General features: G+C 42.6%; 1 protein-coding gene across 2 annotated transcripts in view; it reads right to left on the bottom strand.

Annotated features, from left to right (window-relative positions):
• Positions 1–17,593, bottom strand: part of brwd3 (bromodomain and WD repeat domain containing 3) — a 97,522-nt gene that overhangs the window by 28,469 nt on the left and 51,460 nt on the right. For both annotated transcript variants that reach the window (XM_067996843.1, XM_067996844.1), the window contains exons 23-25: positions 14,300–14,471; positions 12,542–12,658; positions 500–607 (exon numbers count right to left, since the gene is read on the bottom strand). In XM_067996843.1, coding sequence (XP_067852944.1) covers positions 500–607; positions 12,542–12,658; positions 14,300–14,471 — 397 coding nt within the window. The remainder of the gene's footprint in view (positions 1–499; positions 608–12,541; positions 12,659–14,299; positions 14,472–17,593) is intronic.

The raw sequence follows: 17,593 nt of genomic DNA, 5'->3' as shown, positions 1-17,593 counted from the left end.
TCTTCAACTTAATATAATTGTTGCAATTAGTTTGCTGGAAACTGGTGCCCAAAGGAGCAGTGAAGCCATTAAGTACAAATATTACGTGATTTGTTCAAATATATTTTTGATTAGCAGCTCTGTTTTGGATTTAACAGTTTAAATTCACTGAGTTCTGGTCATTTAAGGTACTTGTCAGCCTGTTTTTTTTAAATCAATGGATCAGTTTGAAACTTTCAAAGTTACACAGCTTCTGTAGGTCAATATCATACCATTAACAAAATACAGCAATAAAACTATAATGAACAAAAAGAAAATGGAAAACATTTATGGACACTAGCTGATATGAAGGGAATAATTTTGATGAGTAAAGCTATATAATCTTAAACTCGTACCGTGGATTTATTTTTTAAGGTGCAAATTTGGGGGGGGGGGGGGGGGGGGGGAAAGAGTGGGGGCAGATTGTCTTATACTCGAGTATGCATGGTAGTTGCCTTTATAAACAAACAGTCACACTCACCCTGAGTTCTAATTTGTTCCATGGTTGCTTCTGAAGGTTTACATTGTAGATTTTTGCTTTTTTAACAGCTTTCACATATGCTTCATGTCCTTGACGAAAATATATAACCTGAAAGAATAACCAAAACGTTTAATAACACAGGTACTCAATTTAGGTGTGAATTTTCTGCTAATGCATCAATTTCTGTTCAATGGACAATTCTCCTTCCACACTCATCCCTACCAACTTTCAGTTCAGATTTCTCAACAGGACTTCCGTAATATACAGAAAGTGATCTTTTTGAATAGCTCCTGTTTCACCCTCAACCTGCTCTATAGAATTGGTTTAGGACTCAGATCTAGTATTGGCAAGTTCTTTTGGGCATTATGCCATATCTAGAAGGTAAACCTGTTCTCTTCTGATTAGGGTGAATTCTTTCTATTAAAGATAGAACAAACTTACACTTATACAGCACCTTTCATAACTTCAGGGCATCCCAAAGCACTTCACAGCCAATTAAGTACTTCTGAAGTGTAGTCACTGCTATAATGTAGGAAACGTGGCAGCCATTTGCACACAAACTGCAATGACATAATGGCCAGGTAATTTGCTTTAGCGATACTGGTTGATGGATGAAGGGCAGGGGTTAAAACCATTTGAACATCGTGTGAATTCAAAACCTTTATGCACCTTTGGACATTACATTTGACAAAAAGGGATAACTTTGCCCTTTGGACATGACAAGTTTACAACTGCAAAGGCAATGTGTAGAAGCTTTGGTTTTCAATAACAACTGATAAGAACGAAAGCAGCAATGTGCAGAAGCATCGAGAAGCTTGGAACAGGCCGTTGGTTCTCAAAACAACTGACTTGGAAAAACAGTGCTGAGACAGTTCGAAACGGTTTCACACGGACAAGAAGCTCCAGCAGGTAGGCTGCACCTGGGTTCACACAGTTTTGAGTGGTCCGGCCAACCATCCATCATTAATGCAAAAATGAGTGAATGGCCAAAACAGGACTTCTCTTATCTTTCACTCACACCTCAATTGGCAAAAATCATATAAAGATCACAGACATCGTGGCAGCTTCTTAACTGCTGTCGGAGAAGCTTTAAGAAGCTTTGCCTAGAGGAAGGACGTCCAGTAACCAGAAACTTCAAGAACTATGAGACAGCTGATCACTTTAACTGCCTTGATGCCAAAATCCTTGGTTTTTAAGGTTCTATGTTTTTCTTGATTTGATTACAGTTTGTGTGAATTATTTAAATCATTAAATAATCACACTGCGACCGCATAAGTGTATAACGGGTAGAGTAAGGTTGTAGGTATAGCTTGATTTGCTTCATGCTTGTGTGAATTTTTAAAATCATTAAATACTCACTTTACCGCATATGTGTGACTTTCTTTGACTGACTATTGTCCAGGTTCACGAATCACTGGAAAAGTTGCCATTCCTTGATAATTGGCGCCCATAAGCAGGGACCTGACACAGTCAAAGAAAGTGTAAAAGAGACGAAGAGTGTAAAATACTGTGTCCAACGTCCTAGTAGAAACAGGGTTTTCTGGGCAGAGGTGGGTGTAATATAAAAATGAAAGCGGCAGTTCAAAAATACACAGCAAAGGAGTTACCAAGGACAGAGGAATGGGTCCCAGTAGAGGACCATCAGTCAGATCCCTTCAAAGCATACGATGATAGGTGGATACGTATATTAGAAGAGTGGCCGAAATTGAAAAGGTCTAAAGCTGTATGGCTACTTGCCTATAGTAAACAAAAAAAAGTAATGAGAAGGAAAAACAATGGTTAGAAAAAGAGGGATCTAATCTAAAGAGGGAGCTGGGAGAGGTAAAGGAACAATTGGGAAAGACACTTGATTATTGGAAACAGGAGGGACAGAATAGCGAAAAACAGATCCAGGCCCTAGAAGGTCACATAGAGTACTTTCAAACCCAGGTAATAGTTAAAGAAAGTAATTTGACCCTAAATCAGACAGCCCAACAAGAGATGTTAGAAAAATTGGGAAAAGTAGAGAAACAAAGGGAGGATTTGAAGGCAGCCATACAAGCCTGTCAAAAGGTCTTTCCCATATGAGATTTTAAATCGGTTCAAAATTGAATTAAGTAGGAAACATTGGAAATTGAAAATTGGTTAAAAAAAACAGGATAAATTGGTCTTTGATAGAATATAGAAGGAGAAAGGGAGAGAGTTACAAGTTACAGAATGTGTCTTTTGTATTAAGTGCACTGTGTTTTCCAAAGCCTGTGAGTGCTTTCTTTTCACTGTTGCGGGCTATGCCCCCTTTCAATACTTGCTTTCTGTTACCGATTGTGTAATGTTACCAAGATTTTGTTTAGCTGTAAAGGCTAACTTTTTCTTCAGTTAGATTTAGTATTTTTACAGTCTTTTGGAAAGATGCCTGAAGAACAAACTAAATGAAAGATAATGTAATTTAATGGTTTTTTGTAAGCACATACCATTTTGATAATTTTATCTGTTCTGTATTGTGTTGTGTTTAATTTTGATATTGCTGAATTAAATTGGAGGTATTGAGGTTAACCAACCTATTAAATTGTGAAAACCAGACTTTTATTGTGGCCACTGTGAAATTCTGGTTATTGTAAATTACGTGAGAGTCTCTAACTCTGGACGTGAGATTATCTAATATAAAATTGGTATTTTGAATCTTAAATGCTTAATGATTTGAAGTAGAAAAGGAGTGAATGTCGGGTGAACGTGTTTGAAGTTGTGTTAAGAATCAGAGGGTGTGAACTGATATGTTAAAATTTGGGGATATTTGAGGTGGTTCTACTTTGTTTAATCATCTTGGTTGTACTGGAATGTAATATCTGTTGGCAAACTGACAGCACCCTTTGTTCTCGTGATTAGCTATGTAAGAGTCCATAACATTTTGGACACCTCCTAAATAAATGCCAAGGACTAACAACAATTGGAGTTTTATTTGAAACATTTGTAGATTAAAAAATGCCAGGCAACCTACTCTTTTTAAACGGAGATGAACGAACTGAAATGCTGTCTTCCTGACAAGAATCTGCTTAAAATCAATAGTGATGTTACCAATGATTTTGTTTTTTTAAAAAAAAACTGTGCTTTATATAGTTTAAATTAAAGACACATGGTCTTGATTTAAATCAATTTGAACGTTTACAAAGCACTGTTTTCTTAATTTGTTTTGCACATCTGTGACCTGCTATTACGATTGACTCCTCTAAGTTTTGGTCTCCTTATCAAAGGAATGATGTACTTGCCTTGGAGGCAGTACAACAAAGGTTCACTACATTAATTCCTGGGATGAGAGGGTTGTCCTGTGAGGAGAGGTTGAGTCGAATGGGCCTATACTCTCTGGAGTTTAGAAGAATGAGAGGTGATCTAAGTGAAACATATAAGATTATTAGGGGGCTTGACAGGGTAGATGTTGAGAGATTGTTTCCCCTGGCTAGAGACTCTAGAACTAGGGGACATAGTCGCAGTATAAGGAGTCGGCCATTCAAGACTGAGATAAGTAAGAATTTCTTCACGCAGAGGGTTGTAAATCTTTGGAATTCTCTACCCCAGAGGGTTGTGGATAATGAGTCATTGAATATATTCAAGGCTGAGTTGGATAGTTTTTTGGACTCTAGAGGAATCAAGGGATATGGGGATCAGACGGGAAAGTGGAGTTGAGGTCGAAGATCATCCATGATCTGCTTAATTGGCGGAGCAGGCTCAAAGGGCCGTGTGGCCTACTCCTGCTCCTACTTCTTAGAACACATGAGGGAGAAAGAAATAGATTATATGTTGATGGAGTTAGATGAAGAAGGGTGGGAGGAGGCTCATGTGAAGCATAAACACTGGCATGGACCTGATGGGCCGAATGGCCTGTTTCTATGCTGTACAGTCTATGTAATTCCCCCACCCCCATAGGTTTTAACAAGAAAGAAGTAATTAACCCTTACGTCTGTAGTGCTGAAGTTAATTACCTTTTGAACTTCCGGCATTTCAATCGGCTGAGTCACAGCTTTCTAAGTGAAAAGAACAGTCACTGTACAAAGAATTTCATTGGCCCTTAATAAAGACAATGAGTTCAGAGAGAGAGAAAAAAAGACAGGACAGAGAAGCGGGGCAGTCTCTCCCATGTTTTTCTGGGTTTGTTTTGTTTCAAGGGATTATTCTTTAAAATAGATCATTTAGCGCTATTGTTGCAGTGCTTTAGTGAAGCGTATAACATTCTTAAGCTTCTTAATTTAAATAGATTACTGTCCACCCCATGGTTACAAAAGGAAATCAGTGAAGTGACAAATTAACCCCTTGGGCTCTCAAGAAGAGCCACAATGGATTTTCTGTTTTGCTTTCCTTACAAAACAGGGGACCATGGTTTTCGGGACCGCAAAAATGTTGGTGCAGGAAGCAATCCAGAGGTGTTAAGAATTTAAGACTATGGGCTTCATTTTAGCACCCGCTATCGGGTGCGTTCCTGGCAGGGGGCTCCGAAAATCGGGGAATCCCGGAGCGGGTTCAGAGCCCGGCTCCAACCCACACACTTCCGGGTTCCCCACAGACGCGCCGGCGTGCCCGCGCAGCCCCCGCTGGTGGGAATCCCGCAGGCAATTAAAGCCAGCGGGGTTCCACTGAACAGTATTTACCTTGGTATTTCAGGTCATTAACAGACCTGATTAAGTGAATATGTGAGAAGGGGTGGGATTTTATTGACAACTGGGACTGTTTCCCATACTGTGGGAAACACTCCCAGTTGAAATGGACCTGTTGCAGCTGTCAGCCTGTGGCAGCTGCAAAGGTCCATTTGACATTGCAGGAGGCCACTCTGTCACTTGGGACAAAGTTTGGCCTCCACCACCCTCCTCCTGACAAGAAAGTTCACCAACTTGCACATTTACCCCAGGGTCCAGAGACATGTACCTACCTTGCGGACCCCCTCAGATGTTCATCTTCCGGATGGGGGCCGCCGTAGCTGCAGTCATGACCTCCTCGGAGGGCGAACAGCATCACCAGCCCCGCCGTCCACCTCTGACACATGGAGCTCCACAACAGAGTGCTGTGACACAGCCACCTGTACAGCAGAAGGGAGGGCTACCGCAGAGAGAGATGCGTCGCAGAGGGCACTACCCTCGCCACAGGGTCCACAGACCGAGGCTCAGCTTCCTGGACCTCTCTGAGCAGCAGTGCACACGGAGGCTCAGAGTCACTTGACATGTAGTCGTGGACATCTGCAGCCTCCTTCATGCCGGGCTGCTCCCGGTTGGCCCGAGCACCATCTTCTTACCTGTCGCTGTCAAAGTCACCACTGCCCTCAACAACTTCTCCGCATCCTTCCAGGGTGCCACCCGGGATATCGCCGACATCTCTCAGTCGTCTGCACAAAAGAGCCCTGCAAATACACCTACATCCACTCTGCAGTGACACAATGGGTGGCATCAGTTGTGGGTCTTCATTGTGATCCTCAGGAAAGGGCATTATTGCACAAACCAGACAAGATTCGCAAAGACGTGGCAGTAGTGGTGCCAATATAATATGTAATGTGAGTTGGTCAGAATAAGTAAAAACCATGACAAACCCTCAAACACCATTGTGCATCCCCTTCATGCTCACGACACGTGTGCCTTACGCTGCCTACTGCACGTGTGATGCATGCCCTGTGGCTGCAGCACGGTAGTGGCAGGTTGAGTGAGGCTGACTGTGAAAGAGATGCACAAGAGGGTGAGTATGAGATAGAGCCATGAGATTGTATGAGGATTGGGTTGAGTGGTAGTGGCGGGATGAGTACTGGCGAGGTGAGTAAGTGCAGGTAAGATGAGGATGAGGTTTGAATGGGTATGAGGGGTGATGTGACAGAGTAGTGTTGGCAGTGCAGAAGGAGATGTGGGGTGGGGGCGGTGATGTGGCAGACAGAGTATAGGGGAATGAGTAAGTGTACTCACTTTGGCCGACCTACTGAGGTCATTGGAGCGCCTCCTGCACTGTATGCAGGTGCACGATATGTTGGTGGTGCTGGTGACCTCCTCTGCCACCTCGAGCCAGGCCTTCCTGGTGGCAGAGGCAGGCCGCTTCCTCCCGCCCGCCGGGGGGGGGAAGATCTCTGTCCTCCCCCTCCTCCTCACCTCATCGAATGATACCTGGAGTGAGGCATCATTACACTGGGAGCAGCCTTCCCCCTGGGCTGCTCCATGCTGTAATTTTTTCTGTTTGTTGCAGCATCTGTCAGTGGAGGACTGCCCCTTTAAATAGAGCTCCTCCAGCTGACAGACCTTACTGCGCATGCGCAGCCCGCCTGACGCGCAGATCAGCAGTGGGGAACCCGGAAGACCAGGTAAGTGGCTCCAATTAGGCTGCGATCGCGCGGGTGGCTGACTAATTTCACCGGCGAATAGCCCCCCCTGCCGTGAACCCGCAGCTCTGCTAACATCGAGCCCTATATCTGCAGACATCGGCAGACATCAAATGTCACAATATGGTGATAATTTGAACTAAGACTTTGCCTCTCAAAATAGCTTTAATCCATTCAGGGTTATTTGTTATTTTCCGAGACAGAGTTTTTTTTTATTCGTTCATGGGATGTGGGTGTTGCCGGCTAGGCCAGCATTTATTGCCCATCCTAATTGCCCTAGAGAAGGTGGTGGTGAGCTGCCTTCTTGAACCGCTGCAGTTCATGTGGTGAAGGTTCTCCCACAGTGCTGTTAGGAAGGGAGTTCCAGGATTTTGACCCAGCGATGATGAAGGAACGGCGATATATTTCCAAGTTGGGATGGTATGTGACTGGCGCCCCATCCACCACCCTAAACATTCACTCCCTTCACCACCGTCGCACCATCGTTGCAGTGTATACCATCCACAGGATGCACTGCAGCAACTCGCCAAGGCTTCTTCGACGGCACCTTCCAAACCTGCAACCTCTACCACCTAGAAGGAACAGGGCAGTAGGCACATGGGAACAACACCACCTGCACGTTCCCCTGCAAGTCACACACCATCCCAACTTGGAAATATATCGCTGTTCCTTCATCGTCACTGGGTCAAAATCCTGGAACTCCCTACCTAACAGCACTGTGGGACAACCTTCACCTCATGGACAGCAGCGGTTCAAGAAGGCAGCTCACTACCACCTTCTCAATGGCAATTAGGGATGGGCAATAAATGTTGGCCTTGCTAGCACCGTCCACATCCCATAAACAAATAATTAAAAAAAGACTATGGCCAATGTAATGCTAGAAGATATGGAACACTATATCTGGTTCAAAAATTATGCAATACCAGAACAGGGAAAATGACTTTCCCATTGTTGATAGCAGTCCTCATATACGGGACAAGCTAGTCAGTGGGTACACTTGAGGGGGCTACCTTTAAAGAACTCGCCACTTTTCCTAAATATCTGGTAAAGGGACATGGAAGGGAAGGAGAATGGAACTGGGTAGACTTGTTATAGACTGGTGTCGGGGACCTGGATTTGTCAATGTGACATCCACCAGCGGAATATGTCTACCTGCGAATTCACCTTGGGGGATGAGGGCTCTGAATGCCTGGCAAGAGTTATCAATAGGTGGGCTGGTACCCATATGGCCTATCAAACACAAGGTCGGTATTGTATAACCACCAGTGACGTTACATTCAGGCATGGTAACATCTTCGGTCCTGTCATTTATTCCCCTTTCTTCCTCACACCCACGGAAATTACTCAGGTTAGGAAACATACCCTCATGCCAATGCAACCACCCAATGTAACGGAGATTCACGTTAATCTCACACTACAGGAAGAGGTATTGGAAGCCACCGTACCCTTTGGTCACCCTATTCCTCCGATGTCACACTGGCATAGTCACACACCTCACTTGACCACCTGATGAAGATGGAACAAGCTAACGCATTTATAGAACAAAATATACAAAAGCTAGGGGGACCATGAATGGTGGGAAATGCTGAATAATGTGGAACAACAACTAGGGATTAGAATAATTAGTAAGGCTTTAATCTGTACGCAATGTATACTAGTGTTTATGATGATAATTTGCTTGTATGAAAACATGGCAAGGAAATATTCTGCTTGCGTATGTCATGGCAAACCCGTCCTAAACGGGAATGTGAACCAATGATAAAAAATAAAAAACACCTAACAATTAAGAACAATGCTTAAGGTATATGAAGCGAATCAATCCGAAGATCGGACAGGTTTACTTGAGGAGGGATTGAAGGGCAGGGGTTAAAATCCCTTGAACATTGTGAATTCAACACCTTTCTGGGCCTTTGGACATTATATTTGAAGGAAAGGTATAACTTTGCCCCTTGGGACATCATATTTGGACATTGTAAAATTGCAACGGGAGCAATGTGCAGAAACTTCGGTTTTCAATAACTGATAAGAACGAAAGCAACAATGTGCAGAAGCTGCAAGAAGCTTCAAACAGGCCGTTGGTTCTCAAAACAACTGACTCAGAAAAACAGTGCTGAGACAGTTAAAAATGATTGTACCTGGGTTCACTCGGACAAGAAGCTCCAACAGGTTTCACACGTAAAAAGGCTGCACCTGGGTTCACACGGTTTTGAGTGGTCCAGCCAACCATCCACCATTAATGCACCGGTGGGTGAGTGGCCAAAATGGGACTTCTCTTAACTTTCACTCACACCCCAATTGGCAAAAATCATATAAAGATGGGACATCGTCGCAGTTTCTTTACTGCAGTCGGAGGAGCTTTAAGAAGCTTTGCCTGGAGGAAGGATGTCCAACAACCAGAAACTTCAAGGGCTATGAGACAGCTGATCATTAACTGCCTTGATGTTGAATCCTTGGTTTTTAGGGTCATATGTATTGCTTGCTGCTTGTGTGAATTGTTTCAATCATTAAATAATCAGGTTGCGACCACAAGTGTATAATGGGTAGAGTAAGATTGTATGCATTGCTTGATTTGCTTCATGCTTGCGTGAACTTTTTAAAATGATTAAATAATCATTTTGATTAACGAACCTACTGTGTAAGTGTGACTTTCTTTCACTGACTACTGTCCAGGTTCACAAATCACTGGAACATAGGGATAAAAGTTGGCACCAGGGAGAACTCCTCCGCTTTTCTTCGAATAATGCCATGGATCTTTCACGTCGACCCGAGGGCGGACGGGGCCTCATTTTAACACGGGATGGCTCTGTTTCGCATCATTTCCACATTAGCTACAGTGACAATTTTTAAAACTGCTTTATAATAGAAAAAGATATTTTTGTGCGACAGGTGGAGCAATTGCTGGAACTGTTCACAAATTATAGCAGAATGTGCTTGTTTTGACTGGAATGGCTGTATAAAGCAGAATTCATTTTAATAACTTTCATTTACTTAACTGCATAGGGTTTTGTGCCACCATCCAGGGATCCTGGGCATTGCACCCTAGAGTGCACCTCCAACAGTGCAACACTCACTCAATATTGCGCTGAAGTGCCAGCCTGGATTATGTGCTCAAGTCTCTGGAGTCAGACTTGAACCCACAATCTTCTGACTCAGAAGCAAGAGTGCTATCACTGAGCCAAGGCTGACACCTGATTTTAGTAATTTCTCTATTTTGGCTGATAATACTGCTATCATGTAGATATTCCACAGGTAGGCTGATCTGACTATCCTATGGATGTTTGTGAAATGAAGGGTGTAAGCCTTCCAATTGTCTCTAAGACATACACACATCCATAGCAACGCTTCACCATGCCATTGCATATTCCTGCAGGTGGGAAAGTAATAGAATAATATCATGAATATCACACTCTAGGGTGCAATGCCCAGGATCCCTGGATGGTGGCACAAAACCCTATGCAGTTAAGTAAATGAAAGTTATTAAAATGAATTCTGCTTTATACAGCCATTCCAGTCAAAACAAGCACATTCTGCTGTAATTTGTGAACAGTTCCAGCAATTGCTCCACCTGTCACACAAAAATATCTTTTTCTATTATAAATCAGTTGTAAAAATTGCCACTGTAGCTAATGTGGAAATGATGCGAAACAGAGCCATGCCAGTCTATGGAGGAGCAGACCAAAAGCCATTGGTCTCACTGCTGAGCCCAGGGACATGGGCCACTATTTCATTCTGCAGGATGGCAGCCTTCCTTTGGTCAGTGGCAGCAACCAACTTTGGAAAATGTCCAATCTGATTCAGTAATTGCTTGAAGCTATGGGCCCTTTGAACTGCCAATGGGCCTAGTGGTATGCCATCCTAATCTGATGAGGCCCTTGTTGATAAATTCTTCAACAGAGTGAATCCATCTGCATTACTCTCTGTCAAAGAGCTGCAGTTTCATTTTCTGAGTGGTGAACCATGCCAAAAGATCTCAAGTATATGGCCAAGTTTGTGACTGGAATTGAATACCAAATCTCAGCAGACTTTGTGCACTTGATCTATTTTATGGTTAGATGTCAATAATTTGCATCTGCTGACCCAGACCTTTATGGCTGGAGTTCACAAGGATGTAGCTATGAGGAATCCTGCTGTGGCCTATACAAGGCTTGGAGGAAGGGTCCCACTCCTGGAGTCAAGGACCTTAGAATCGGTACATTAAGGCTTTAGAGACTCTCGCATTAAACACCTCTGTGTACTGGATGCTTTGGACTAACAATGTATTCTAAGGTAATTCATCACCATTTTCCTCCTCACTGCTCCCTCCTCTCAGAAGTAGGGGATCTCTCATTTTCACCATAGCCACATCAAGCTGGCCAATATTCCCATGATGTGGGATGAAAAATGCAAGTCTATCATTTTGTGCTGTGATAACCAAACCTGGATAAAATGCAGCATTTCAAGTGTGGTCTGACCAGTGAATTATAATGTCTCAGCATAACTTTTGTATACTTACTTTCTGCTGTTGTTGCTAATGTTTGCAATTTTTAAAAAAATCTGCTTTACCACATTGTCTTTTTAACTTTTCAACAGTTTTACTAACTTCAAAGTATTAACCACCTGGAGCAAGATAAGACAGATGGACTTGCATTTATAAAGCGTCTAATCACATCCCAAAGTATTTCATATATAATTAAATTTGAAGTGTGTCGACTATTGGTACATGGGCAAACAGCAGTAATTTTTAGCAAAACAGAAAGCAATAAGATGAATAATCAATTAATCTGTTTTTTGATGATACTAGTTGAAGGCAAAATGTTGGCCAGAACTCAAAAGAACATTCCTTGTTCTTCTTCAAATAAAGCATAGGATCTTTAAGGACCATCTGTACTAACTCCAGGGCCTTGGTGTCAACTCTCAACTGATGAACAGCATCTCTGACAACACAGCAGTCCATTAGAACTGTACTGGAGTGTCACAACATTCTTTGACTCAGAGATGAAACAGTGCTATCAAGCAGACACTAGCCATCACAGTTTTAGTTGTCGTGGCCATAGGTTGAATCTGTAGCACCTGCTGGTAAGTAAACTCTATCTAAACTAAGTGTGTAGTAGGTCACAAACGTAAAGACAAGAGGAATACTAGATGACCAGAAAATCAAGGACATCTCTTCAGATTGGGGACCAAACTAGACCCATAGTAAGGTTTGAATGGATGGATACACCATGCAGGTACTGAAGTCAAATATCTGGCCAGCAGTATGCACAGGACTGGTGCACAAATGTTCACCATCAACTTCCCCAGAATCAGACGACTCAGAAAAATGCTGAGTGCCGTAAACAGGATTGTGTCTAAGGGCAGCATTTATACTCTGAAAAGAGAGGACACAAGGCTACGTCTGGACAACTCTTACACAATGTTGCACAACAGGGCAATTCATTGATAACTGATGAATAAAAAATGAATGAGGCCAAAGATGTACTACTGCTATCTAGATGCATTAATAGATAAAGCTGCTTTAACTTATTAGAATCTTTCAAGCTTCGCTGAAAATAGGCATAAAAAGTGGTTCAAAGAACTAGATTTTTCGTTAGATAAGTCAAGGTGCTAATAAATTTATGCAGCAATACAATTTTCAGCAGCAAAACAGAGTCTGAATGCTGTAAAATAGACTATTTTGCAAGAAACATACAAGAGCTGTTAACTCCAAAAAGCAAATAAACTTTGTACAGTTGAAAAGAAACATTCACCTCATCACCCATTTGTGGCACAAATGGCGACCTGCGTGGTATTGTATCTCTGATCCAAGCTGGAGGAATCCATTCTTCAGAGGGCTCACCTTCCATTGCAAGAAGCTCACTTGGCCTCTAGAGATGGACAAAACCATGTGAAGATTTATCTCCAATATGTAACATTCAAATTTGGGAAAACAGTATTGGGTTTGAAAGTCCCAGTGCTCTGCTTAATGGAAGTAGGAAACATAAAATCCTTTCAACAGTTCATAATATGCAAGTAAAGGAGAAGGTACCTTTCCTTGCTATTTACACAGTCACTTCTTAATGCAAATCTGCTCATTTGATACAGCAAAAATATCGATAAGAATGAAATTATAGATCAGTTTCACCCTTTCCAAACAACATGGGTAAGAACTGTGAAAATAAAATTCAAGTCAGAAACCTTAATAGGCCTAGGTTCAACGAGGAGGAAGGGAGTGCACAAAAAAAAATTAACACTGCCTGCAAGCCAGGTAGCTCCTTGCTGAGCTCTATTGTGAATGGCAGCTATATACACTATTACATAAAAGTCACATTTAGTTTTGCAGAATAAGATTTATAGTTGTATTATTTACCAAAGTATATGTCTTTAGTCACCCATAATTAAAGTATCATACGTTAGCGTCCATGGGTTATGCAGAATGAGAGCAGGTAATGAGTCAACTCATCTTAGCCTGTACATTCTGAAAAACAGGTGCAGCAATATCCATACATTTTAATAGTTATGTATCTAGCCTCAGCGAGTCATTGCACAACAGGTATATTCTCTGGCAACGGAGAAAAGAAACAAAACCATACTATCTCCAAGCAAACTCTTCAGACCCATACAAATCAGGGGACAAGCTAAGAATTTGCGTTTAATATTCTCAAGTTCAGCCCCATGGGTCACTTTTGTAGGTAGATCAAATGCCCCCTACGATGGGAAGTTTACTGCCTAGTATCTAGTTAAACAATAAACGGACCCAGGGATGATACAGACCCCTTGTTGCATGTGCAACGATCTCGCACATGCTAACGCATGTGCCCTCCTGTCTTTACGGAATGCAGACTTAGATGCGCTCTAAAGAGACAAGGGTGCTTGCAAGCCAAACTGGTTTATTTTACACAGAATATGTGAAATGAATTGAGGACAGTTTTCCAGTGAGACATCAATTTCCCATCACTCCCTGCACCATAAAATTAATAAATTCATGCATCCCTGCCATGGTATTAGGGAGAACTCACTTAGCTACCCCATAGCTAGCAGGCACCTGACCTGTCACAGACTGTGCATGTTCATACCTAGGTCTAGGGTCTCAGTCTCTCTGACTGACTGGGGATAGAGAGAAACAATAGGATCATCCTCTGACCCTGCCCTCAACTCTGGGTATTATCGATTGGTCCACTGAGCTGCCAAATCAAAGTTACCAGCTTGAACAAAAAGCTACCCTCTTGGTATGGATGCTTGCAGCATCTGCAAAACATTCAGGTAAGCTCTTGCCAGGCATAATGAATAAAAACTATTCTATTATGAATTCAAGAGAAATCTGGAACCTACCCTCAACAACTTTCATTTCAAAACTGATATAACCTGCAAAAGAATCACCCTAATCAACATTCCAAATGTCTTGTAGAACTCTGGGAATTATCTGTTGTAAACTGAATCTTACCTTATATCAGCAACATAAATTAATACAAAAATCCCTTCCAGGTCATACAGGTAAAAATCCCAAAATGTTACACACATTCCTGTACCTTTTGCTTGGACTGTTTGGATTTATTGCGTTTTACAGCCAATCTTTCTCCCATCTTCTCATCTTCAGAGTTGCTACTAATATGCCGTACTGTTCGTCTCACCAATCGCTTGGGTGGTTGAAGGTTAATACCTGCATCCGCTGTCCAATCTGAATACTCACTTGATGAATCACTAAATTTTGAATGTTGAGAAAAGGGAAATGTAAGCTTTTAAGATCAACATTCAGACTTTGGCACCAGTATGAGATAGTGGATAACTGATCTTACTGTAACTTCCTGAAACAGAGCCCGATTGTGAAAAAGCATCATCAAACCAGTAAAGTGCTAAGCGCAGGAATTATTTCCACCACACCAGCAATGACCATTACAGTAGAAGGAAACGCAAGAGGTTGTGAATGCTGAAATATTTCCCTCTGAAGTGTGACACATATTTCTTGTCTATTCTCTCCCCACTATGAACAGGATCTAAAAATACATTTTAAGGGCTTCTTGCAAGATCTGCTTGAACTCCATTTGTTCAGTGAAATGGACAAACTCCATTGAAGCTATTTAAAAGCAGGGATCAGTCAAATCTCACCTGCTTTTGAACACTGATTTCATACTCCAATTTTTAGATTGACTGATATTGTTGTTCTCTTTATATTTCGCCCGATTTTTAAAAATCTAAAATAGGTTAAGGACGTGTTCGTGATTTGCCTCAAAATAAGAAAATGTGATTAATAGGAAGTAAACATGCTTTTTGGGGATCCTCTCAGCTGATAATTGAATGCATTGGGTCACTTCACTGATCATAAGAGGAAATGGGCTTTACAATGCAGCTTCATTTTAAACGTTAAATCTGAGACACCAGTTTTTTTTATTCATTCTTGGAATATGAGCGTCGCTGGCAAGGCCAGCATTCATTGCCATTGAGAAGGTGGTGGTGAGCCACCTTCTTGAACCGCTGCTGTCCTTGTGGTGAAGGTTCTCCCACAGTGCTGTTAGGTAGGGAGTTCCAGGGTTTTGACCCAGCGACGATATATTTCCAAATCAGGATGGTGTGTGACTTGGAGGTGCAGGTGGTGTTGTTCCCATGTGCCTGCTGCTCTTGTCCTTCTAGGTGGTAGAGGTTGCGGGTTTGGGAGGTGCTGTCGAAGAAGCCTTGGCGAGTTGCTGCAGTGCATCTTGTAGATGGTACACACTGCAGCCATGGTGCGATGGTGGTGGAGGGAGTGAATGGATGGTTAAGGTGGTGGATGGGGTGCCAATCAAGCGGGCTGCTTTGTCCTGGATTGTGTCAAGCTTCTTGAGTGTTGTTGGAGCTGCATTCATCCAGGCAAGTGGAGAGTATTCCATCACACTCCTGACTTGTGCCTTGTAGATGGTGGAAAGGCTTTGGGGAGTCAAGAGGTGAGTCACTTGCTGCAGAATACGCAGCCTCTGATCTGCTCTTTTAGCCACAGTATGTGTGCGGCTGGTCCAGTTAAGTCCCCCAGGATATTGATGGTGGGGGATTCGGCAATGGTAATGCTGTTGAATGACAAGCGGAGGTGGTTAGACTCTCCCTTGTTGGAGATGGTCATTGCCTGGCATTCGTGTGGCATGAATGTTACTTGCCACTTATCGGGCACGGACTGCTTCATTATCTGAGGGGTTGCAAAGGGAAGGTCATTGATGAAGCAGCTGAAGATGGTTGGGCCTATGACACCACCCTGAGGAACTCCTGCAGCAATGTCCTGGGGCTGAGATGATTGGCCTCCAACAACCTTTGTGCTAGGTATGATTCCAGCCACTGGCGAGTTTTCCCCCTGATTCCCATTGATTTCAATTTTACTGGGGCTCCTTGGTGTCGTACTCAGTCAAATGCTGTCTTGATGTCAAGGGCAATCACTCTCACCTCAGCTCTGGAATTCAGCTCTTTTGTCCATGTTTGGACCAAGGCTGTAATGAGGTCTGGAGCCGAGTGGTCCTGGCAGAATCCAACCTGAGCATCGGTGAGCAGTTATTGGTGAGTAAGTGCTGCTTGACTGCACTCGACGGCACTTTTCATCACTTCGCTGATGATTGAGAGTAGACTGATGGGCGGTAATTGGCCCGATTGGATTTGTGCTGCTTTTTGTGGACGGGACATTCCTGGGCAATTTATTGATGGTGACTTATCCAAGGAGTTGCTGAGCCATGCACACAAGGAACGTCTCAGTTTCGATATCTGGTCTGTACTGAATTACAGCAAAAAAATAGCAGTTTGGACAACTGAACCCGAGAACGCCTGATCACTACCCAACAACTCCAGCTAGAGGTACATATGTATGGATGTTGGGCAAAAATTGGATCGGGCTCAGCTATGATTCCTTCGGCCTCAATGGTCCAATGGCCTGCCAACATTCACTGCCAATGTGCACGCATGAATAGTGGTCACTTGAATGAAGTACCAGCGGCCAAGTGCTCATTGAATTATACCCCAACAACTATTCAATGCTTTTGGTGGTGGTTGGGAGGGCCAGAAAGAGGCGAGAAAATTTGGCTGAAGAAAAATCAAATCTGGGAAGTGGGGAAACACGCAGTGATAGGAATGTACTTAATACTCAGAGAAAAGAACTTAAGTCAAGTACTAACTGGAAAAATGGTCTTAAAATCTAAAATAATTTTCAGAGCCTGTTAAGCTCAGCAGATCTAGTGTGAAGCACAATAGAGGCTAAAAAACAAAAGAAAAGTAAATGAAAAAAAAGTAAAGAGCCACTGTGAACTTACACCAGCACATTGCCAGCATTATATCCCAATTTCAAGAAAGTGTACTATCACTTGTGCCTCTCGAGGAAAATATACCATAAAACAGCTTCAAAGTTTTTTTAAAAAACAAACAGGTTTTTAATATCCTTGGAGTTTAACAACTTGAAAACCTGGGATTGACATATAGGCAGAATTCTTAAATTCTTGCAATACACAGGCATTCATCAGTCTGGTTCAATTAGCTTCAACATTATAGTGATTGAAAGTCAGTTTTCCTTAGCTCAATTGTATTACAAAAACTTCCACAATGCTTGGTTGAAGGAAATCTTCAAAATCTGGAAGAAAATTCTAGGCTATATCATAACTGCTTTTGTGATCATTAAAGTGTTGATGATTTCATACTTAATAAAATAATCTCGGAGACTTTTCTATAAAATAGGTTGAGAGTCTGGCGGCGGGGGGTGGGGGGGGGAAGAGAGAGGAGGGGAGGAGGGGCAGCGTAACACACAGTACAGGCCAGTTGAATTGTGTACATAAATCTGAGTTACTATTTACACTCCAATGGCAGAATTCAAAACAAAGGCC

Source organism: Heptranchias perlo, chromosome 15, assembly GCF_035084215.1.
Source record: "Heptranchias perlo isolate sHepPer1 chromosome 15, sHepPer1.hap1, whole genome shotgun sequence".
NCBI classification, from domain to species: Eukaryota; Metazoa; Chordata; class Chondrichthyes; order Hexanchiformes; family Hexanchidae; genus Heptranchias; species Heptranchias perlo.
This window is presented reverse-complemented; position numbering and strand designations above follow the sequence as displayed.